The sequence below is a fragment of the Malurus melanocephalus genome, unplaced genomic scaffold (genome assembly GCF_030028575.1).
Source record: "Malurus melanocephalus ecotype Western Australia unplaced genomic scaffold, MMel_1.1 scaffold_577, whole genome shotgun sequence".
Taxonomy (NCBI): domain Eukaryota; kingdom Metazoa; phylum Chordata; class Aves; order Passeriformes; family Maluridae; genus Malurus; species Malurus melanocephalus.
Window position 1 is genome coordinate 19,554 of NW_026623809.1, and position 19,526 is coordinate 39,079.

At 48.2% G+C, this 19,526-nt stretch overlaps 1 protein-coding gene across 2 annotated transcripts in view; it reads right to left on the reverse strand.

The window, feature by feature from the left end:
• Positions 1-19,526, reverse strand: part of PLCB2 (phospholipase C beta 2) — a 36,413-nt gene that overhangs the window by 8,883 nt on the left and 8,004 nt on the right. For both annotated transcript variants that reach the window (XR_008966415.1, XM_057382631.1), the window contains exons 4-22: positions 14,164-14,304; positions 13,415-13,494; positions 13,084-13,137; positions 10,981-11,056; positions 10,533-10,633; positions 10,061-10,227; positions 9,719-9,865; positions 9,327-9,484; positions 7,392-7,474; positions 6,937-7,021; positions 5,645-5,816; positions 4,780-4,877; positions 3,992-4,088; positions 3,794-3,878; positions 3,411-3,535; positions 2,349-2,503; positions 1,859-2,023; positions 794-893; positions 432-536 (exon numbers count right to left, since the gene is read on the reverse strand). Coding sequence is in view for 1 of the 2 variants with exons in the window: in XM_057382631.1 (XP_057238614.1) it covers positions 432-536; positions 794-893; positions 1,859-2,023; positions 2,349-2,503; positions 3,411-3,535; positions 3,794-3,878; positions 3,992-4,088; positions 4,780-4,877; positions 5,645-5,816; positions 6,937-7,021; positions 7,392-7,474; positions 9,327-9,484; positions 9,719-9,865; positions 10,061-10,227; positions 10,533-10,633; positions 10,981-11,056; positions 13,084-13,137; positions 13,415-13,494; positions 14,164-14,304 (2,194 nt within the window). In the remaining variant the exon portion in view is untranslated. The remainder of the gene's footprint in view (positions 1-431; positions 537-793; positions 894-1,858; positions 2,024-2,348; positions 2,504-3,410; positions 3,536-3,793; positions 3,879-3,991; positions 4,089-4,779; positions 4,878-5,644; positions 5,817-6,936; positions 7,022-7,391; positions 7,475-9,326; positions 9,485-9,718; positions 9,866-10,060; positions 10,228-10,532; positions 10,634-10,980; positions 11,057-13,083; positions 13,138-13,414; positions 13,495-14,163; positions 14,305-19,526) is intronic.

A 19,526-nucleotide genomic window follows, 5' to 3' on the forward strand; every position in this document is an offset into this window, starting at 1 on the left:
AGTGAGGCTTCTGTCTTGTCCAGCTCTGACCCTTCTCAAAGGAAGGTCCCCATATCTCAGTAYCAGCAAGAACCTCCCTTCTTTTCCAACAGGGAAGAGCATCACTCCCTAAAACCTCCRTAAAACCCCTGTTCTCCTCAGCCCGAGAGCTGTCACCTATTCCCTCAAGGAACAGGTGAGCCSTTGCACACTGGAGCCTGGTAGCCCTGCCCTGCAGCGCCACTGGGAGCCAGGCACAGCTGCAATGGAGCCTCCATGCTCCTCCCAAGGCAGCCACRCTGGGACAGGATGCTGGCACATGCTCAAGTCCCACCCTGACATGGAATTGAGGGTGCAGCAGGAAGGCACTCCCCAGGCTGGAAAAACACTTCTGAATCAGAGTTTGGATGAGACCAGAAGCAACCCCCCCCGTGCATTCCAGCACTCCCCACCTGCCCAAGCATCCGGCACGTAGTCCTTGATCTCCAGGAACACGAAGAGGGCRGGCAGGGTGAGTGGCATGTTGCTCTCGCTGCGCAGGCACACGTGGTGGTAGCCTGGAACAGRGAGGGGAGGCAGCTGAGCTGGCAGAGTCCTGTCCCTGTGCTCCAGCAGCCAAAGGCCCTCTTTACAGGAGGGYGTGGTGAGTGTGTCATGGGATAAAGCCAAGTCTATAACAAGATGGCTTTGAAGGTTCCCCAGCCTGCAGGCTGGAGATTAAGGAGCCAARTATGCAGCTGTTTGTATCTTCTTTATGGCTCTCACTGGACAGGTCTCAAGGGCACAAAAGCTGAAGGAATTTCCACACATTTACCTGGGTGCAGTGCGGTGATGGGAATGATACGATGGCCAATGAACTTCCCTCCTTCTTCCCAAGCCACAATTTTGAGAGAYGCCAACTCAGGCATCATGATCTAAGGGAAAAGCAGAGTAAGGCACCAGTGTCCTTACCTCTACCCCCTGATAGCAGCAGCATCCTCCTCCTTCCAACCAATTCCATCTCTTCAAGGATACCACTGCCTAATGCTGCATCTTGTAATTTAAGGGCACAGGTTATCATAGAGAGCTGAATTCCCAGAAACTCCACCAAACGCAGGCTTCTCAGCCTGCCCAGGATCCTAGGGRTTACCTAAAGACAAAAATAGGGCAACAAACCCTCTGAACCATTGCTTCCAGGAAGAAACTCACTGGAAATTGGAATGAACTGGAACATTGCTATAAGGGCTTTTGACTTCCTCCTTCTCTATTTTCTTGTACCACAAAGTGAACTCAAAATTATTCTGCCAGGAGTGAAGCCTCAGACTGTTTCTGAAAGGAACATATTTCAGCTAAGTGGGCTGAAAATATCTGTAGTTTCATACTGTGCCTGACAKATCAATTGTGTAACATGTACTTGACTCAACTTCTGTGTGCCCTGCAGCTGGATTGGTGATCACTGAATTCTTGAGGAGAGACAGGGCAGCTCTCCATGTTCTGGCACAATTGAAAACTGGTGACATTACTGCTCCAGTATGGCTGTTTTTCACTGACAGTTTAACCACAGCCATCCAGTTCCTTTCTGCTTTCTGGTGCTGGAAGTTTTCCAAACTGATCAGTCACTTCGGTCTGAAGAGGGCATCCCAGAGGGGAGACTCTGGATGCCTGCTATTTGCAGAACCAGTCCCAGCTACCCCTTGTCTGTTCTGGGAAATATTAATGGAGAGTTGTTTTGGATATTGTTGTTTGGATTGTTTTATTGTTACCTGAGTGTGCCCAAACCCGGGCCTGATGTCTCCAGAGGGGGGTCCCTTCTGCTGCCACTGACCTCTCTCGAGGCAGTGCTCGTGGCCAACAGGAGCTTTAAGGGTTCTCTGTCTAAAATAGTATCAAATGTTCTCACCTTTTCAAAAACAAAAGCCTCCTCTTTCCACACRGGGTTAATGGAGTTGGCTGTGGAGGTCAGTTTGGTTCTGTGTTTGCGTTTGGCATCCCTTGGCAGCCCAAGGAGCTCCACTTCCACGTAGGTCTTCACGCTGCGGTCCGAGAGGAACTGACCCGACAGCACCTGTGAACAACACAAACAGAGGTACAGCTGTTGGCAAGAATAAAACAGRAGGACACACCCATTCCTTCACCCCAGAGTCACTCTCCCACCCAACAACTGCTTTTCTACTCCAGCTCTTTTATCTCCATGTCTATGTTTTGCCTCAGCGCTTCCTCCCTCCCCGCCAGCACAGCCTTGGCTGCCTCTGCACGGCAGATGCTCATTTTCCATTTTCATGTGATTATGATTAATTTAAAATAGCGACAAGCCTGGGAGTTGCCACAGTAACGCCTTCCCCCAGGACTCCATGGGTTCACGTGCCACTGAGTCCCCAGGCTGTACTTGCCGTGACAGAGACAGTAGTGGCCACCAGCCCGTCAATGTGGTCCACAGAGAAGGGGTCAAACCGCTTGTCGGGGCGCCGCATGAACTCGTGCTTGAGCAGGTACCCACACTGCCCATTGAACTCGAACAGGGCCATGTTCTGCTGCATGGGGACATCTGGGAGCAGAGCAACACAGTGAGATGGGGCTGGGGGGACAGGCAGCCTGTGTGCTCTGAGGGAGCTGAAAGCTGCCAGAGGCTTCCAGCCCCTGCCAGCTCACAAAGCCATCTTGAAAAATAATTAAGCCTCTCACAGCACCCTACAGGGAAAAATATTACAGTAGCTGTTGTAAGGAAGGGAAGTGGTTTGCTTGCACTTGCACCTTAAGTCACAGGTAGAACTAAATTAAAATCAACTTAAAGGAGCGCCCACTATTTTKGGGTGCCTGAGCTCCTCTGCTCCTTCTCCCTTTCATTTTGGGCCTCCTCTGAGTCCATCTTCCTGTCTGACACTTCTGAGGACACTACCCAGTGTCATCCTCTTAAGAATCAACCTCGCACTTGCTCCCTTTTGCCTCCTACACTCTACACCTAACACAGCTCTCTGAGGAAGGAAGAAGGGTAAGGAATAGCTTTCTCTCAAGGCTTTTATTTCTTTCTGCTGGTTGTGCAGCAAGGAAAGGCCCTTCCTCCCTGTTCAGGTCAAAATCCTGGAAATAATGGCACAGACAGATCAGTGCTGTGGCCAGATGGAGCTGTGCCTCTGTCTTGTAAAGAGCTAGCAACTCGGGGGAGGCCAGCTGCAGGTGCCCTCATGGATGTGATTCAGTGTGACATCATGGAATGGGACAGCCAGGGACAGTGCCCGGACACGGGGTGACAGCAATCCACATGTGTGTGTGCCAGGTCTGTGCTGGGCATGGAAAAGGGCTGTTGGTCTGTGGGAGATCAAGTCAGAAGAAAACAGCACTTTGGGAAAAGGCACTTGGGATAATGCACCAGGGAAATGGCAGCAAAGGAAGAAATAGGGACCAGAGCACCTGACCTCAAGCCGCTTAGAGGCTGCAGGACGTCTGACACTCACCCATGGTCTGGAAGTTGAGTGCCACCATCTGACAGCCAACATTCCAGAACATCTGGGGCTGGTAGTTGGAGGAGTCCATCCGGGTGCCTTTGGGGTAAATGCGGCTCATCTGCCGTTTGTTGTACCTACAGGCTCTATAGGAAACAAGTCAGAAGCACTCCTATTGTGCCTGGGCCAGTGCACACATTCCCGTTGTACAAACTGTCAGAGCTCTGCTACCAAATTCTCAGAGCCTTCCAGACAAGACCTCAGAGAGGCCCAGGCTGCTTTTCCATATACTTTCYACTTAAGGACAAGCATCTGGCAGCCTTGGCTACAGCAGGATGCATCCTGTCAAGAATCTCCCTCACACTCCAAGCACCCGATGGCTGCCAAAAGGATACTGTACAAACTGCACGGGGAACTTGCTCAGTAGATCGCAAGCCTTCGTCTCAGTGAAGGAAGAGATGACGTAACTGCGGTTCTTCTCTACAAACAGGAGATGATAAAGCATTCAGGAGCAGGGCACGCCCCATCCCTGTTCTGCCCATGGACCCAGGAAGCACTGGGCCTGGATTCCAAAGGGACTGAGCCTGACTTACTGGCAGAGACCTCGAAGCAGTCAAACTTGATGGGCTGGATGTAGTTAACCAGGCTGGACATCTCCTCGTACGCCGTCACTTCCAGGCCAGCTGTGCCCTGAGCAGAGAAAAAGCCAAAAGGAAACAGATGAAGAGATCTTCCCTAGAGATGAAACAAACTGCACCAGGGCTTCCCAGTCAAAGAGCTCTGTCAGTGTGGCTGCCCTGACCACAGTGCTCTAGTTTCTCTGGCTTCCCAGTCCTACAGCTCCAGGGTGGGCAGGGACACAATCTCCAGGTGGCTGAGCAAAAATGGAACCAAGGCACATGTAGAGGTTCCAGTAAAGATGTAAGAAGTTCAGGATCTCTTTGACACCTCAGAACATGAAATCTGGGACAAATGGGATATTGTATTTCCTCCTCTCAGAAGGCTACCAGGGAGATGGAAATGGGAAACAGACTTTTTATTCAAGGGAATGCTCATCTCCTCCCTCTCCCTTYAGCAGTGKCACTTTCAGTAACAACTTCTCAAACCAAGGCTAAGCCTCTCCAACACCCCCAAGGCAAACAGTTATCTCCAAATCATGTAGTGTCAGCAGTAACTCCCCTACCACATTCGCTGTGCCTGCAACAGTATTTCTCTTCTTCAGTTTCTCCTGCAAAGTCTTATTGYGTGGGGGATGGAAAGCCCCCAACAGCTTCATTCTCCTTTCCATTTTGGGTTCATCTCTATTCAATAGAGTGAGGCCCCAGAGAAAAATGGAAGCCAGCAAAAATTGAAACAGAAAGAGAACCAACAGTGACAGTACCTCATCTGACTGCATTTTCTTAATTTCCTCTTCATCCAGGTTTCTGAGCTGTTCRTCCTCTTCCTCTGGCTCCTCTTCAGCCACATCACCTGCCCAGACTAAGCACACAGGCCCTCATCRGTAATACAGATCAGCAGGACACAGATAGGGCCCTGCAGGATGCTGGCAGTGGAGGACTCTGCCAAACCTCCCCACTACGTAATGCTGCAGCACTGAGGGGGAGAATCCTACAATTTTATTGGCCAAATCCAAATATGAACTGGTACACTGAGGGCCAGCACACCTAGGACACCAAACCATTCCTGCTGCAGGCTGCCCTCACACGCAGGAGTCACAATCACTGGGCTGTTTGCCCACCAAAGTCACACATATTTGTAGGAATAAATGTCCATTTCCAGGTGTTCTGCAGTGGTGCTCACCTTGTCCTYGTATGACATCATGTGCTCCTACCATGACAGGGAGTGTTTTACCACAGGGGCCATGAGCCCAAGAGGTGTCAGGAAGAGAGGAGAGAGGGACTGAAGTTCTTTTGAACTTCCTGGACCTCAGAGGGAAGAACTAGGCTGATTTGTGGTGGATTTGTGGTTATCAGAGTGCTACAGGCAGTAATAAATTACTCCCCTTCCCAAAACCCAGCATGGATCAGTGGATCACTGATGGATGACGGGCAGGGTGTAAATGATTGTCTCTTTTGGTTGGACCAATTGTTCAAAGCATTTCGAAGATTTAATTTCTCTTCCAATTTTATGCTGCTGCTTGGGATAACTGATTTAATGACTAGTGATGGTTGCTCCATGCTTGTATTGGGTGATTTGGAAGGCTTTGCCCAGCCAGTTTTGTTAGTTCCACTTCCCTTCAGACATACCAGTATCCTCAGCATCCACAGAGTTTGGCTGCTCTAGGGTTTCTGGTTCCATGTTTCTCCCTTTCTTCAAAGAATTCTGCCTCTTCCCAGACAAAGATTGGTTCTTTTTGTTTTTAATCAAGATTTTCCTTAAGAGATCCTTAGGACTTGGCAGAGGAACTCCTGGCTTCAGCTGCAACAGATAAACTTCATCAGAGAGAATTCAAACACATCTGTGTCCCTGGCCAATTCCCAGWGCACAGACACACCTCTCACCCACTGTACACCTAATCTCCTTCTTTTGCCAGCATATCCCACTAGATCAATGCTGATTTTTCCTACCAYTTCAGCTGTGGTTTGAGACCAGCATTTTGCACCTCTCAGGGTCTGCCATGCTGCCTGCTAAAAACACCTACATTGCCTGAAGGCATCCGCATACCTCTGGCTTCACATTCCACCTACTTCTCTCATTATCCCACATCCTCAGTCCTTCATCAGCACTTGGGCCCGATTTAAACACTGCCTGCAGCAGATTTAAAAAAGATCCCAGAGGAGGTGGCTCAAGACAAGGACATGTGACAGACTGCACAGACAGCAAAGGCCTGTTAATAACTTAGCTTATCCCTTGAAATGTTCCCCACCTCGCCCCTCTGTGCCTATTGCCTGGACATGGGGCTGGAMAGTGGGCAGCTGCTCCTGTTCTAGCAGTTCACTACTTCTTTCCAGCTCTTCTTTAGGTCTCAGTGCTTTCAAACAGGTGCTTGGGGCAGGTGCCTCAGCTGCCTCTCTACGCACTCCAGGGACCTGCCTTGTGCCCTGCAGAACACAGCCCCTACCCAGATGTTTAAAACTGTGTCCTCTGGCAGGGCAGCCATGGCACTAACGTGCCCAGGGAGCAACAAGGGTGTCACAGAAATACCTGTTGTACAGGTAAGATGAAGACTGGGGGCAAGGAGGTGGAGAGCTTTCCTCAGTTATTCCAAGCACATGGCASTGACCTTCCCATCTATGCCTGGAAGGGAATATTTCCAGGCTAGAAGCAGGATTAGGCCCTTGCTCCTGTTTCCAAATGCTGTGTACAGAACACAGCTGCTACCCCTGGTACTACTCGACCACCCAGAGCTCAGTGCCCAGAGTCCCTCAGGTCAGAGAGTGTTAAACAAGAAAACCTCTGTAAGAATCTTCCCCCAGCCCTATGAACCAGGATCCATATCCATGTCATTGTGTCTGTAGTGGCACCTCCCAGAACCAGCAGTTGACCAAGTTTTCTGGAAAGGCCTCCCCCGTGGCCTCCTGCCCCTGCTCCCACGTACTGGGTATTTCTCCAGCGGCTCTGTCAGCAGCATGTCTCCAAAAATGGTTCGGCAGTACTCAGCCATCTTTGCCTGCTGCTTGGGCCTAAGAGAGATCAGGCAGGAGTGAAGAGGAAAGCAAATGCCCAAATCCACAGTTTGGCATGAACAATCACTTTGAGATGCATGTCCTCTACCCAGAAAACTATCTGTTGCCTTCATCCAGCTGTGCAGGTGTTGAGGTCCCGTTCCCATGTTCATACTCTGCAAGCCCAATGTAAAAGGCTGCACAATTGTGATCACTCCACTCTGCAGTTTAAGGCTCRTCCTTCAGCTCTGACCCACCTCCAGTTGCTTCAGAAACCTCAATTAATGCTTCAATTCAGCTYAGCACTCACGTAAAACCCAGCAGGCCTTGCTTCTGTATTTTCTGCTCTGGACACAGCAGACAATTCTCCCAACCACCAAATACTCACGAGTCCACGTGGTTCTCAAAGGACAGGATCACAGGGTATGGAGATGTTTTAAAAGCACTTTCTGCAATGGCCTCGATAGCATCCTGAAGGAGAAGCCATGGTCAGAGAGAAGCTCAGCACTCATTAGTAACACACAGCTGACTTCCCACTGAACAGACTCCAAAATTCTCTCTCAGGAGTTCCTGTTCAAAGTCACTAAACTTCTCCCAGTAAGAAGGTGACTAGTGTCACCTTTTTCACACCTGCCCAGATATCCAGCTGCAGAGAATTCAGCTGAACTAAACTCAACAGCTTGCACCAAGATGAAGCTGAACATGCAAGAAGTTGAGGTTTTGCTGCACAGGTCAGTGCATGTGAGACCGTCTGGCCAGAGGGACAAACTTGTCCCCCAARCACCTTGAACTGGCTCAGAAAGATGTGTGCAACACCAGATGAAATCGCTGCAAACTCTATCCATACCTATCTCTGAACCTGCCCAATTTTCTATCATTTCTGCTGCTTATAAAATCATTTTGCCTTGCAGCAGAGAGAGCTGGAGTGTTCACTCACCAGCTGTGCTGACATTTCAAATGCAAATACCATGGAAACCTTCTCAGCATTAATGATGTAAGAAAAAAAATAATATTTTCCCCAAGCTCCTGTTAAACTGACACAAACTTTCCACTATTTTCCCTTCTGGTGCTGCTAATTGGTAAAGAAGTGCCATTTGCTCCTTTGCAATTAGAGTCCCCTGATCATCTGAAATGCTGGATCAGCCATGACCTCAGCACGGAGGGAGGCTGCCACAGCTGCTCCTCCATGGACCACTGGGAGTCTCTCACAGAAGCCTCAAGGCTCTGAGGAGAAGTCTTAGATAATGCTACTGAAAGGCCATAGGAATTGTAGTGGAAGGAAGGACTATGTAAAACCAAAACCCAGCACACGCTGTGTTAGCAGGTTATAATTTCCTTGAGGAATGGACCCAGGCTTCAGCAGAACTCTGCAATTACAGCAGCTACAAATGCCATTATTTCTGTTCTTTCTGCAGTGAACTGCTGTGCAAAAAGCAGCAGTGATACCACAGGGCTTTGGAAATTAGTGAKTCTGAGGATGACAATACCTCTGATCTTAAGGATTGGTTCGGTTGATTGTTTTTTCTTCCCCACATAAATATTTTAGTAATAATGAAGCGTGGGAACCAGAGGGAAGATACAGAAGAAAAATAAAGAGCTGTAAAAAACAATATAAAGCACCTCTACCTGAGGTAGCAGCAGCTGTATAAAGGAGTGYAGAAAAGAAACCAGTGTGATGCCTTTATTTGTAACCTGCAAGCTGTGGATGAATGCCCTGTACTGCCTGGCTTTATGCTGTGCTGCTGAAGCCTGGGACCTGAATCCTCAGGAAAGCCAGCTGCTCCACAGAACACATTCCAACACTCAGGTCATTAGGAAGGAATTGAACCCTATTCTTCCAAAAGCCKCCACTCAAGGCTGTCAACCATAGAAACCTGCTGCAGACCAGAAGATAAACTTGTTTTAACTGTGTGTTTTCTAAAAGCCATCCCCTGTTTGCTCCTCTGCCATGCCTCTACCATAAATCCACCAGCATCACACCACGTCCCGTCTAGCCATCCTGAGACACAGCCCTTTGTACACAGACACATCTGGTCAGCCATCTTTCCATGGCTTCTGCCTGACTTCCCACATTTCCCTCATTAATTCATTCATCCATCTTCATCCAGCTATCAACCCCTCTGCTGCTCCTCCCRTTCCAAAAATGTACAGACTCCAGCCTAGAGCTTATCTGTTCACTTTTCCTTCTACCCACACATTCATTGTCACCTCACCATCAATCTTTTCTCAAATGTCTTTGCCCTCAGCCCATCCCTGTGGCTCCCTCAGCAATAAGTGTGAAAGCAGGCAGGGGAAAACGTCCATGGAGAAAGCTCTTCCCTACCTTGAAGAGGATCTCAGTTGTCATGGTGAAGCCGTGGGTGATGATGGGCTCCTCGTCCGGGGGCCGGCCCTTCCAGCAGTCCAGCTCCACGCAGCGGCAGCCAGCCAGCAGCGTCTGGCGGTACATTTCAGGAGAGGACATCCCAGAAAACTGCCCAGCTGCAGGAGAGAGGCTCAGCATTAGCTACTCACATGGGACAGCTCCTGCACAAACAGGAGCAGCAGGACTCTCTGCCAGCCTTCARCATGTGGGCACAGCAGACTGACAAGGTATTTTCAGTTACAGGGTGACACTGCTTCCTGTCACACAGCATTTGGAGCCAGCCCAGYCCTCAAAACCCCCAGGGCACACACACCTGCCTGGCTGACAGGGTCCCTGGGGTGGCACCATACCTGTCAGATAGGTGTTGTGTGARGAATTGATGTAGTAGTGCGAGAGCGGCTGGGTCATGTCTTGGTACAGCATCAGCTTGTCCAGCACTATCAGGTTGTTCTCGGGGCCACAGAGGAGCCAGACCATCCCCTCCGGAGACAGCTGCCCTGCATGGCAAACAGAGCTCTTGACAGTSCCCTAACAGAATGGCCCTGGAGCCTCTTTGGAAGGGCATTGCAACACAGGCAGTTGTAGGAAGCAGGCTGCTTGCTCCCCTGGGAAGCAGGATGGCAGAAGGCATGAGATCTTCTGTTCTTTCATCCCGCCTCTATAGCAAAAGCTTAGAGCTGAACAAGACTCACCTCTCTGGATGTTAAACCCGCTGGGCTCATACTTCTCTATCAGGCTCTGCACTTGCTCAGGTTTGGCTGGTGGGAAGAGGATGTCATTGAGGCGGGTGTCGCGCTGCTTCTTRTTGATGAACTTTGCCAAGTGCTCTTTGGTCATGTAGGGCTTTGCTTTTAGATGGCTGCAGTGAGAGAATCACAGAGAGGCAGAGGTAAGGCCTGGGAATTACCCGGGAAATTTTTTCACACAGGAGAGGTTGATCCCTTCCTCAGGTGCCTCCTTGGGCCCATATATTTCAGGGCCCTGCAGCGCAGTGAGGTATCATGCTGTCTTATTCAGGCTGTGAGTGAAAGCATTAAGTGACCTGAGATCCTGCCCTTCTAAGGCTTAAGGCCAGAGAAAGCACACAGCATTAAATCCCCTCCTTTCGGTCTATCTTTTGCCACAGGAGATCAGGTTCTGGGCTGTGGCTTGAGGGAAACTTACTGTGAGGTAAATATCTCATCAATCTCGGGCCGTGGACACAGATTCATGAGAAACGTCTTGTACACAGGCTCGGGGAAGTCCTCAGGGTTGATGGCATCATTCTGAGAACACAATAAAGATGTGTCAGGACCACAAACCCATGAGAGATCTCACCTCTCACTGAACACCCACTTGGCTGTGACAACCCCAGTAAGKGACTGGAACATCTGGCTGGGTATTACTGTCCTTGTGCCACACAGTGCAAGCGCTGCAGTCACAAGTGTTACTGGAAGATAGAACTRATCCCAGCAGGCTGGACACAGGCCTGGCAGTGGTAAGGTAAAGGGAAGGGGAAGGGGAGCAGCAACAAGCATCTCAGCTGAGAGTTTTTCAGGGCATTCCAGTCAGGGCAGGGAAAATGATCCTTCTCAAGCTCCTAAGACTTCTGATTATCCAAAGAAACTCTTACCTTGCCATTTGGCAGATGACAAGCGCTTAATGCTTCTTCCACCCTCTTCCTGTCTGCAGGGAACATCTGAAAAATACTGCCCAGATGGGCAAACAAACATCACCATGGAGCAGGGGAGAGGTCAGGAGGGCTGGAGCTGCAGGCAGTGCAGGACACTCCAAATGCCCAGTGAGGGAGACAGGCAAGACAACTGTAAACATAAACGGCAAAGACACACAGCATTTCTCCAGGGGAGTAACTGAAAGACCGATTTTGATTATCTACAAAGGATTTTTCAATTGCTGATTTAAAGCAGAAGTTCTTTATTTCTGCTGTGGAGTCTGTAAGAGCCCTGTCACTCAAAATCCCCCTTCCTTGTCCCTCTTGGAGGTGTACCCTATGGCACTGTGGAGAAGTAACAATTGAATTTTCCCTCCTTTCAAAACATTCCTGTCAGCAGCACCAGGSTCTCCTCCATGGACAAATCCAGCCTCATCTCTGTTAATCTCCTGGAGTCACAGGTGCTCACAGCAAGCAGGGGAACAAGGAGTGTCCTGGGCTGCCAGGTGGAGTGCCTGGCAGGGCAGCTGCAGCAGCTCATGCAAACCCTATGTCTACAGCTGCCCTTTGCAAGGCAAACTGCARTACCCTTGGTATGATTCCAAAGGGATTTACATATTTAAAGGGAAAGGCAAACGCTTGTAGAATTTTCAGGAGTTTTGAAAGCCTTACATTTACCTACACCTGGAGATAATGAGTATTTTTATAAACCTGGTTCTTAATCTGGACTATTTCATGGTCTGAATTTTCACCATTCTGCAGGAAATGGGCACTGAGGAGAGGTACAGCCTGTATCAGATATTTTTTTTTTAGCTTCTATCAGAGGACTAAGCTGTTTTTTCCCTGCAGGAATGCTACCTTGCTTGCATTTTAAAGATGAATGCAAAGCACTCTTCCCTAGTGTGTTATTCATTACGGACCTACACATTTTTAACAGCCCTTTGATGAATACTCTGGTTTCTGACAATGAAATTCWGCTGGTTGGTGGTTTAGAAAACAAATAACAAAAAATGTTTAGTGTTGAATAAAGCTSGGCCCTCCAGGAGCCCATTTAGTCAGCACAGCCCTAATCCAACACTTTTCTTGCATACAACCCACCCTGGGGCYTGTGTTTATTTGGGGTGATTAGTGCTCACCTGTTGTGATGCTGTAACACAGCACAGACCTAAAGCAGAGTTCMGAACTCCCCAAATGAACTGTCTGCAGCTCCTTATTCTTAAAACAAAAGGTAATTTAGGAACCCAAAAGGGAATTCAACATGGCAATGCCTCCTTTTGTCATTCTTCTATGAGCTAAATCAATGCAGAGGAACCACAGGGACAGCCCTGGAGCGATTTTACTTGGGAAGACAGTGACTGGCACAAAATCAATTCCAGATTCATGCCACATGGTGGAGGAGAGAAGGGACAGCCAGGGCTTTGCTTCCCATTCTAACGGGAGCCCTACCTAATGCAGAAGGCTAAGCTGGGAAGGACAAATTTCTGTCCCCTTATTCTACCCCTTAACCAGCATTAACACTGGCCYAGAGGCTTCTTCAGTCTCATGCACACCCAGACTGAAGGCTGAGAGATGGAGAAGTGGGGAAGGGCTGGAGTGGTCACATGGGGAGAAAGGAGACAAGAAAACAAGGGAGCCCTGCTGCAGGTGAGCTGGGGAGTCCAACAAAGAGCTCTCCAAATAAAAAAACTCATTTCAGGAAAGGAAAACTGAATCCTACACCTCATGCACCTTTCAGCTCAGGTTTGCAAAACAGTCTGTGATCAGAATTTTGCTCAAATGGTTGCATTTTGTTGATTATTTCTTGGCAACAGCCAGGAARTGAAATCTGTGGCTGTTTAAGCCATTTCTTGCTGTAAATGAGGGCCACGAAGTCTACTTTCCAGACTCAAATGATGTGTCACCTAGGTGCAGCAGGAGCCCATCCATAGCCTGGACACAGAAGGCAAGTTCTGTGCAGAAGTGCAGGAAGAGCTGACAGATAAAGCCATTGACCAACCATCCTCTTACCAGCTAGTCTGCCTGTAGTCTGACTGAACACACAATAAAACAAATATCCACACTCACTTCCTGACAGGAATCTTCCCCTCTTCATTCAGCTGCAACTTCAGCTTCACCAGACTGTAAAAAARAACCCAAWCAAGATTACAAAACTCTASCTGYACAATCTTAAGAGATCCTACTAAGTAAGGAGAAAGAAAAAAYATGCAATTGGGAAATCAATCTAACAATGAACTGAAAATCAGAGTCTACAGACCATCAGCTTAACCTTGGCATGATCCAGGCCTTGGYCTGGAGGCTGCCAAGGACCCTGGATGCTTAGAAGTCTTTTCCAGTAGTRACAGAATGTGCAGGACAGAGATGTTTCAGAGAACAAAGTTTCTCAGAAAGGACTTACATTTTCTCTAGGAAGGTGTAGCGGGGAGCATTGTATGTGAGGGGATTCCGAACGATGGCCATAATATCCTCAGCCCAGTCCTGGAACAAACAGGGCAGAAGCAGTTGGGCATTATGGGATRGCTCCAAGAAGTATGCAGCAAACACAGAAAGGGAACAGAATCATGGAATGGCCTGGGTTGGAAGGGTCCTTAAAGCCCATCCACTCCCACACCCTGCCATGGGGAAGGACACTTCGACTGGCCCAGGTTGTTCCAAGCCCCTTCCAACCTGACCTTGGACACTTCCAGGAATCCAGGGGSARCCACAGCTTCTCTGGGCACCCYGTGCCAGGGCCTCCCCACTCTCATAGAGAAGAAATTCTTCTCACATCCACTCAAAATCTACCYTCTTCCAGTTTAAAACTGTTACCCCTTATCCTGTCTGATATGACCAGGCTTGGCTCTATTACCTTCCTCCTGCCTATAAACACCAGGAGCTGAAACTTTTCCACTCCTCAGATGTCTRTTCATCCATACAAAACACATGAAGGACAACAGTGACTCACTAAATGTCATCTGGTCATTCTCCGTGCAGGGCAGAGGATGTTCTAGAACTATGGAGGTACCACACTTGACTGGAACATAAACCTGCTTGTTTATAACCTTGTCAGGAATGCTGACAGGGCTCAGGGTCTCCCTTTCCCACTTCCCATTGAATGCCCCAATCCTTAGTGGTTCCCAGTGCTTCCCCAACCTCAGGAGCCGATACCTTGCCAATATTCTCCTTGTAGGACACGAAGTTATGGAAAGTGAGGTCAACCATGTCAGGGCCAGACACAATTGTCAGGGTCTTCAGCAGGAAGGTGCTGTGAGGGTAATCCAAATTAAAAACCTCTCGGAGCTTCAGGGACTGCAAAGGAAACAGAACAGATTGGGGTGATTCAGAACAAGGGAAAACTGTACCCCAAAAAAACCAGACCCAATATACACATTGGCCCAAATTCACAGCAAGCATCTCAAGGGTTAAAATTGCTTAGTTCAATCTTCCTTTCCTTGACTTTCCTCATTTTTTATCTTTATTCTGGAGCCTGCACTGCCTGGATGGTAGCCTCCATAGGATGAGCCATCATAACTAATGCCCCTACACAAGTCTAAAAAAGTCTAAGTTGGAGACTGYTCTCAAAGAAATTTCTTCTGAAACTTAGCCTGGGCTTGGCTTGCAGACAAGCAGGGGAGGGTTTGGCCTGCTTGTGCCARGGGTGTGTAAACAGTTGTTTTTGTCAAAACACACACACTAAAAGAAGTGCATTAATGTGACACCTTAACTTGTGACCTCCGTCCACAAGAAAGATGTTTTTTGAGACTCCCTATCACTTCAGAGCTGGGTTCTTTCCCTCCAAGCCCCATTTTCTGCTGCTGTCAGTTACTAGTAGTGGTTTTTTCCATAGCTATTCCAGCACCCTACAGCAATGGCTCACCAGGGACTTGTTTTGTTAAGTGTAAGACTCATCCAATTAGTGGTACTTGGACTGCAGCATCATATGAAAGTATTTATAGAATCTTTTAAATTATTCAGCATTTTCTGCATTCCTATGCATGATGTCACTAAGCCAAGGTATCCAAGGCATCCCAGAGTTTTACTGTTGGTGCTGTTTATAATGGAAAGATAAAATCCTCACTCCTAGAATAAAGCACAGCAATTCATTATCTGAAGTGCAGGACAAATCCCTGTYCAAGCAAACAGGGAGTTGTCAGAACACCTGCTCCTTTAGAAACAGGACAAAATCCACAATCTGGGGTTGCTAGAGCAGGTCAGACGTGGAGGTTAAACTGGAGCTAGAATCTGAGTGCACCATCAGGCTTCAGTCTGCACCACATCCCACAGCTGCATACACATTTTATAAGGAACTGCAGAATTTTTTCCACTGCAATTTTCCAAATTTCTGGAACATTTGCAATTTTAACACATCTGTAGTAAACAGGCATCTTTAAGAAAAACAGGATGGATTGTAACTTAGGAGCATCTGACTGCTGTCTCTTGTTTTGGAAAAGCACCTCTCCAAGGGGGAAACTCTGAAACCTGTTTAATCCCAGAGCATTTGGAGAGAGGGAAGGGAAAGAATATTGTTTGTCTATTTTCTACAAGGAAGTTTCCAAAATGGCTCGCTCTTGCTTTGTGAGCCRTTTTCCTTCAGAACTGAGCACCACCAAACACCCACATCTCCTTCCCATGCTCCTTGTTGGAGCTCAGCTTTCCAGTGCCAACATCAAAGTGTTGGGATTTTAACTCCAAATTTACATTCATCTTGCAAACGCACCAGCAATTTGTTTAGCACCAGGGCTGTACAGGAGAGGAGGCCCAGACAATGGCGAACTTGTGGTTGTGCTGAACTCATTTCCTGTATTTGTTATCTGGACTCCTCCCAGCCCTTCCTTCTCGGCACGCCACTCTTGAGCAGATATTTGTTACCTGGCTCTCTCCAGACCTCTCTGTTCAGCCAAGTGCTTTTACCCTTATCCAGGCAGTGATGCATCCAACACCCATTGAAAATGTGGAGAGAGAACCAGGGACTGTGTGCAGGAGCTCTGAACCTGATGCCACATTGTGGCTCTTTCGCAACCCGCACTCCTTTAGTGCCTTGTGCCACAGCTTCACTCTGGGATTACTTACTGTCACTTTGCAGGTAGTCGTAGAGGAAAAATAGGAATTGCTTCATGAAAAGCAGGACACACATTAGCCATGCAAATCAGAAGGGAAACAGGCTTAGCAAATCCTCTTAAAAAAATCCAGAGAAGCTGAAAACCCACTGGCAGAGTGGCTGAAATACAGTCAGCTGCCATTTCACATCCCACCCTCTTGATTTCCCTAAAATCCTCAGCTGTACAGAGATCCATAGTTCAGAGAGAAACAAATTCTCATGCAAATATAAACAAAGAGCCAGAGACAGACACAAGACAGAGAGGGATGGTCCTTTCTCTGCCTAAAAGGGAGCAAAGCCAAGTGACAGTGGGACCTGCTGTGTCACTGTGTCCTGACAGAGCTGTGTCTTGTGACATAAGGACAACAAATCTTTTGGAGAAGGGAGGTCTTGTTTGGTTGCCAGAAGGGAAAAAGGAAGCCCCAAGAATCTTTCCGATGTCTTTGACTTGGGAGGTAATGCTCCTGCCCTCATTAGCCTCGCTGCTCCATGCTGATGACAATGGCTAAGGAACAGGGAGGGCCAGCCTGTTCCTGTGCCAAGCATCTCAGGGATACAGGCAGACAAAAATGTACAGTGAAGCACTCTCAGTGTCTTATCTAAAGGAACTGGAAAATGCAGCAGYTCAGATTCCCAGCATCACTCTGCAACCCAGCAGGGACAGAGGAGACTGTGAGGCCTTGGAGCTCACTGCACAACAATGGCAGAGGCAGGAGGGCCCAGCAGAGCAAAGGCCATCTCTCATARGTGCCCATTCTCCTTGCTCAGCTCCTGCTCCACCACTGATAGACCCTTTGCCAGCCACAGCTTTGCCTCTCTCTTGCACACTCATAGAACAGTGCCTGCATACAGCTCCATATGATCACTCTCCAGCTGGAGGGCTGCAATTAGACTTAGTTCAGTTCCACGCTGGGCTCTCAAGTTACYGAATCCCAGAGCCACAGATGCCCCAGCCCCTGCGCTGCAGCAGAACTGCTGACCACCCACAACATTTACAGCCTGTGGCTCACAGCCCACAGYTCAGCTCGAGAGCACTGTGATTATCCTGTATGGTTTCTGAACAGGCCCCCTGGCTCCAACTTTATCATCTCAAAACATGAGTGAAATGCCTTGGGATCATTTTCTCCCTGTACAAGTAGGATGCAGGGTGCATCTCCAGGGTCAACACCAACAGAATGAAGTTGGTCTCAAATTATGACAACCAGAAAGTACAACTTTTGTTTTTATTAAAAAATATACCTGTCTCAAAGCCAATGCCTCCTGAAACATCTAAACAAACCCCAAGACACAGCCAACAAACAGCCTAGCCTGAAACATCGTGTATTTCAGCCTTGTTTATTATAATCTCTGGCAGCATTCTGGGGTCTTGGTGCCTCCAAAAAAGAAACCACAAAAAGAAACCACAATTGGAGCAGCCTTTATTGTTTCTCATTACTGAAATGAAAACACAGACCTGAGTGTAAATAACAGCCTGATGTGTTGGTACACTGCTGAACTACACTCAATAGCTTTTTAATCATGTCTCCTTGCTGTTCAAAGGCCCTGCTCATTCTTATCTTTATTACTCTTGAACACAAGCCAAAGTTCATTCTGCCCCATCTCAAAAAAAAAAAAAAAAATTCCGTGAAAAGTCACTGCAGAAACACAAAGCCACTGCTAAAGAACCTCTCACAGGCCGGTGAGCAAGGGAGCCCGGCACAGGCGTAGGAGGGGCCAGGGAGGACTCAGCTCTGTGGTGAAGCGTGGGCTGGGGAGGAGGGGAGAKAGCTGTTCCCATTTGGAGGTGGTTCCTATGGCTGCCAGCCCCTCGTGAGCCCCTTTTCATGCTGTGCTGGGCACTACCTGCTCCCTAAGCATGAATGGGGTCCCCGGTGAGACCTGTGCTAGCAGTGCATGACTGTAGGTCCCTTCTCAAGTGGTTTCTCATGTGGGTGCTTTGGTGTTATTCTTCTTGCTGTGTGTAGAGGTTACAAAAAAAAAAAAACCAAAACCAACCAACCAACCAAMCCTCCGACTCGGCAGAGGTGGGAAAGTGCAGCTGAAAGCAGGGAGCTCCCAACACCCACAGCGACCCACACTCTGTTCTCAGAGAGACTCGTCAGTGCCTGAGACTGGAAACCTCAGGGCATATTACACCCTTGAGCCACAGCCAAAACCTGCACAGCCCCTTGCTGTGGAAAGTGGTRGCACAGATGCTGTCCACACAGAACTCTCTTCCTGTGGAATTCCTTCAATCCAGTAGGAAAACCAGGCCACAAGCTTTGCCTCAGAGCATCTGCAGATTGATTGTGGCATCACTTGCAGAAAAGGGGAAGGGATGCTCTGTTTGTTGCAGGTGCCATCCACAGCTCTTCCTAGAACTGTGATCCTGTTCTCCTTGTCCTAAATAAGGCTGATGGCTCWTTTTTTTTTCTCCACCTTTAGGCACTGAAACAAGTCTTTATACTAAATCCAACAGTTCTACAACCATTCCAAACTACTGTTTTGTAACAGGGCAGAGAGCACCCATGTTCATTCTTCCACCTCAAAACAGATCTTTCTTTGTTTCGCCACACCAGTTTTTTATATCTATACCTTTTGTAACAAAAACTCAAACATAGCTGTACCATGTGGAGGTTCATGCAAAGCATTTTCCCTCCTTTCAGCATTCCTTTGTGAAATGCKGTTCTCAGGAGAGCCAACTGAACACACCCCTGAAGGCTTTAAGCCAGAGGCATCATGGAGAGCAGAGCCAAACATAGGTTAAGAATTTTCCAGACCCAGATGGCACATCTTTGGTTCAACACCATTTGCCCACACAAGACCTCCCAGGATCCACAAGGGAAAGGTAGATAAGGAGCCAGTCTATTGCATCTTACTACAGGTTATCATAGGATTCCAGAAAACTCCCTGAAATAAAAAGGGGACTTACTTCAAATGAGTCTCTGTAAAATGCAGAATTCAAAAAAGCACTTGGGATTTTCACAGCAAAGGTTGTCATCAAGGGCAACWCTTCTGTCCACTGAGAATACTTAATAAATCGGTCAGTGCTTGACCTGTGCTTCGTTGTTCTTTAAAAATGAGCTGCAGCCAATTCCCAGGGCTCTAAAATCCYATCCCTGGCCTATTACAACAGCAACAATAGAGCAGCTCCATCCAGGTGCCTAAGGAAAARCACTGGTCCAGGGCAAAAGCACTGACACTTCCCTGACACATTCCTGCAGCTCCCAAACCCACAGACATTATCTCACATTTAATAGCCCTCTAAGGGCATTTCCTTATTGTACTGATGTTTTATACTCATTTTTCCATGACTGCGCAGGAAGCATCACCCATGGCTCACAGTGATACGAGGTGGGACAGCAGCACAGCACCTCCTGCTTGTGCTACACCTGCCTCTGGAAAATTCCACCTGACAGGGAGCTCCTGCACTGCAAAGAACCCTGAGTAACTG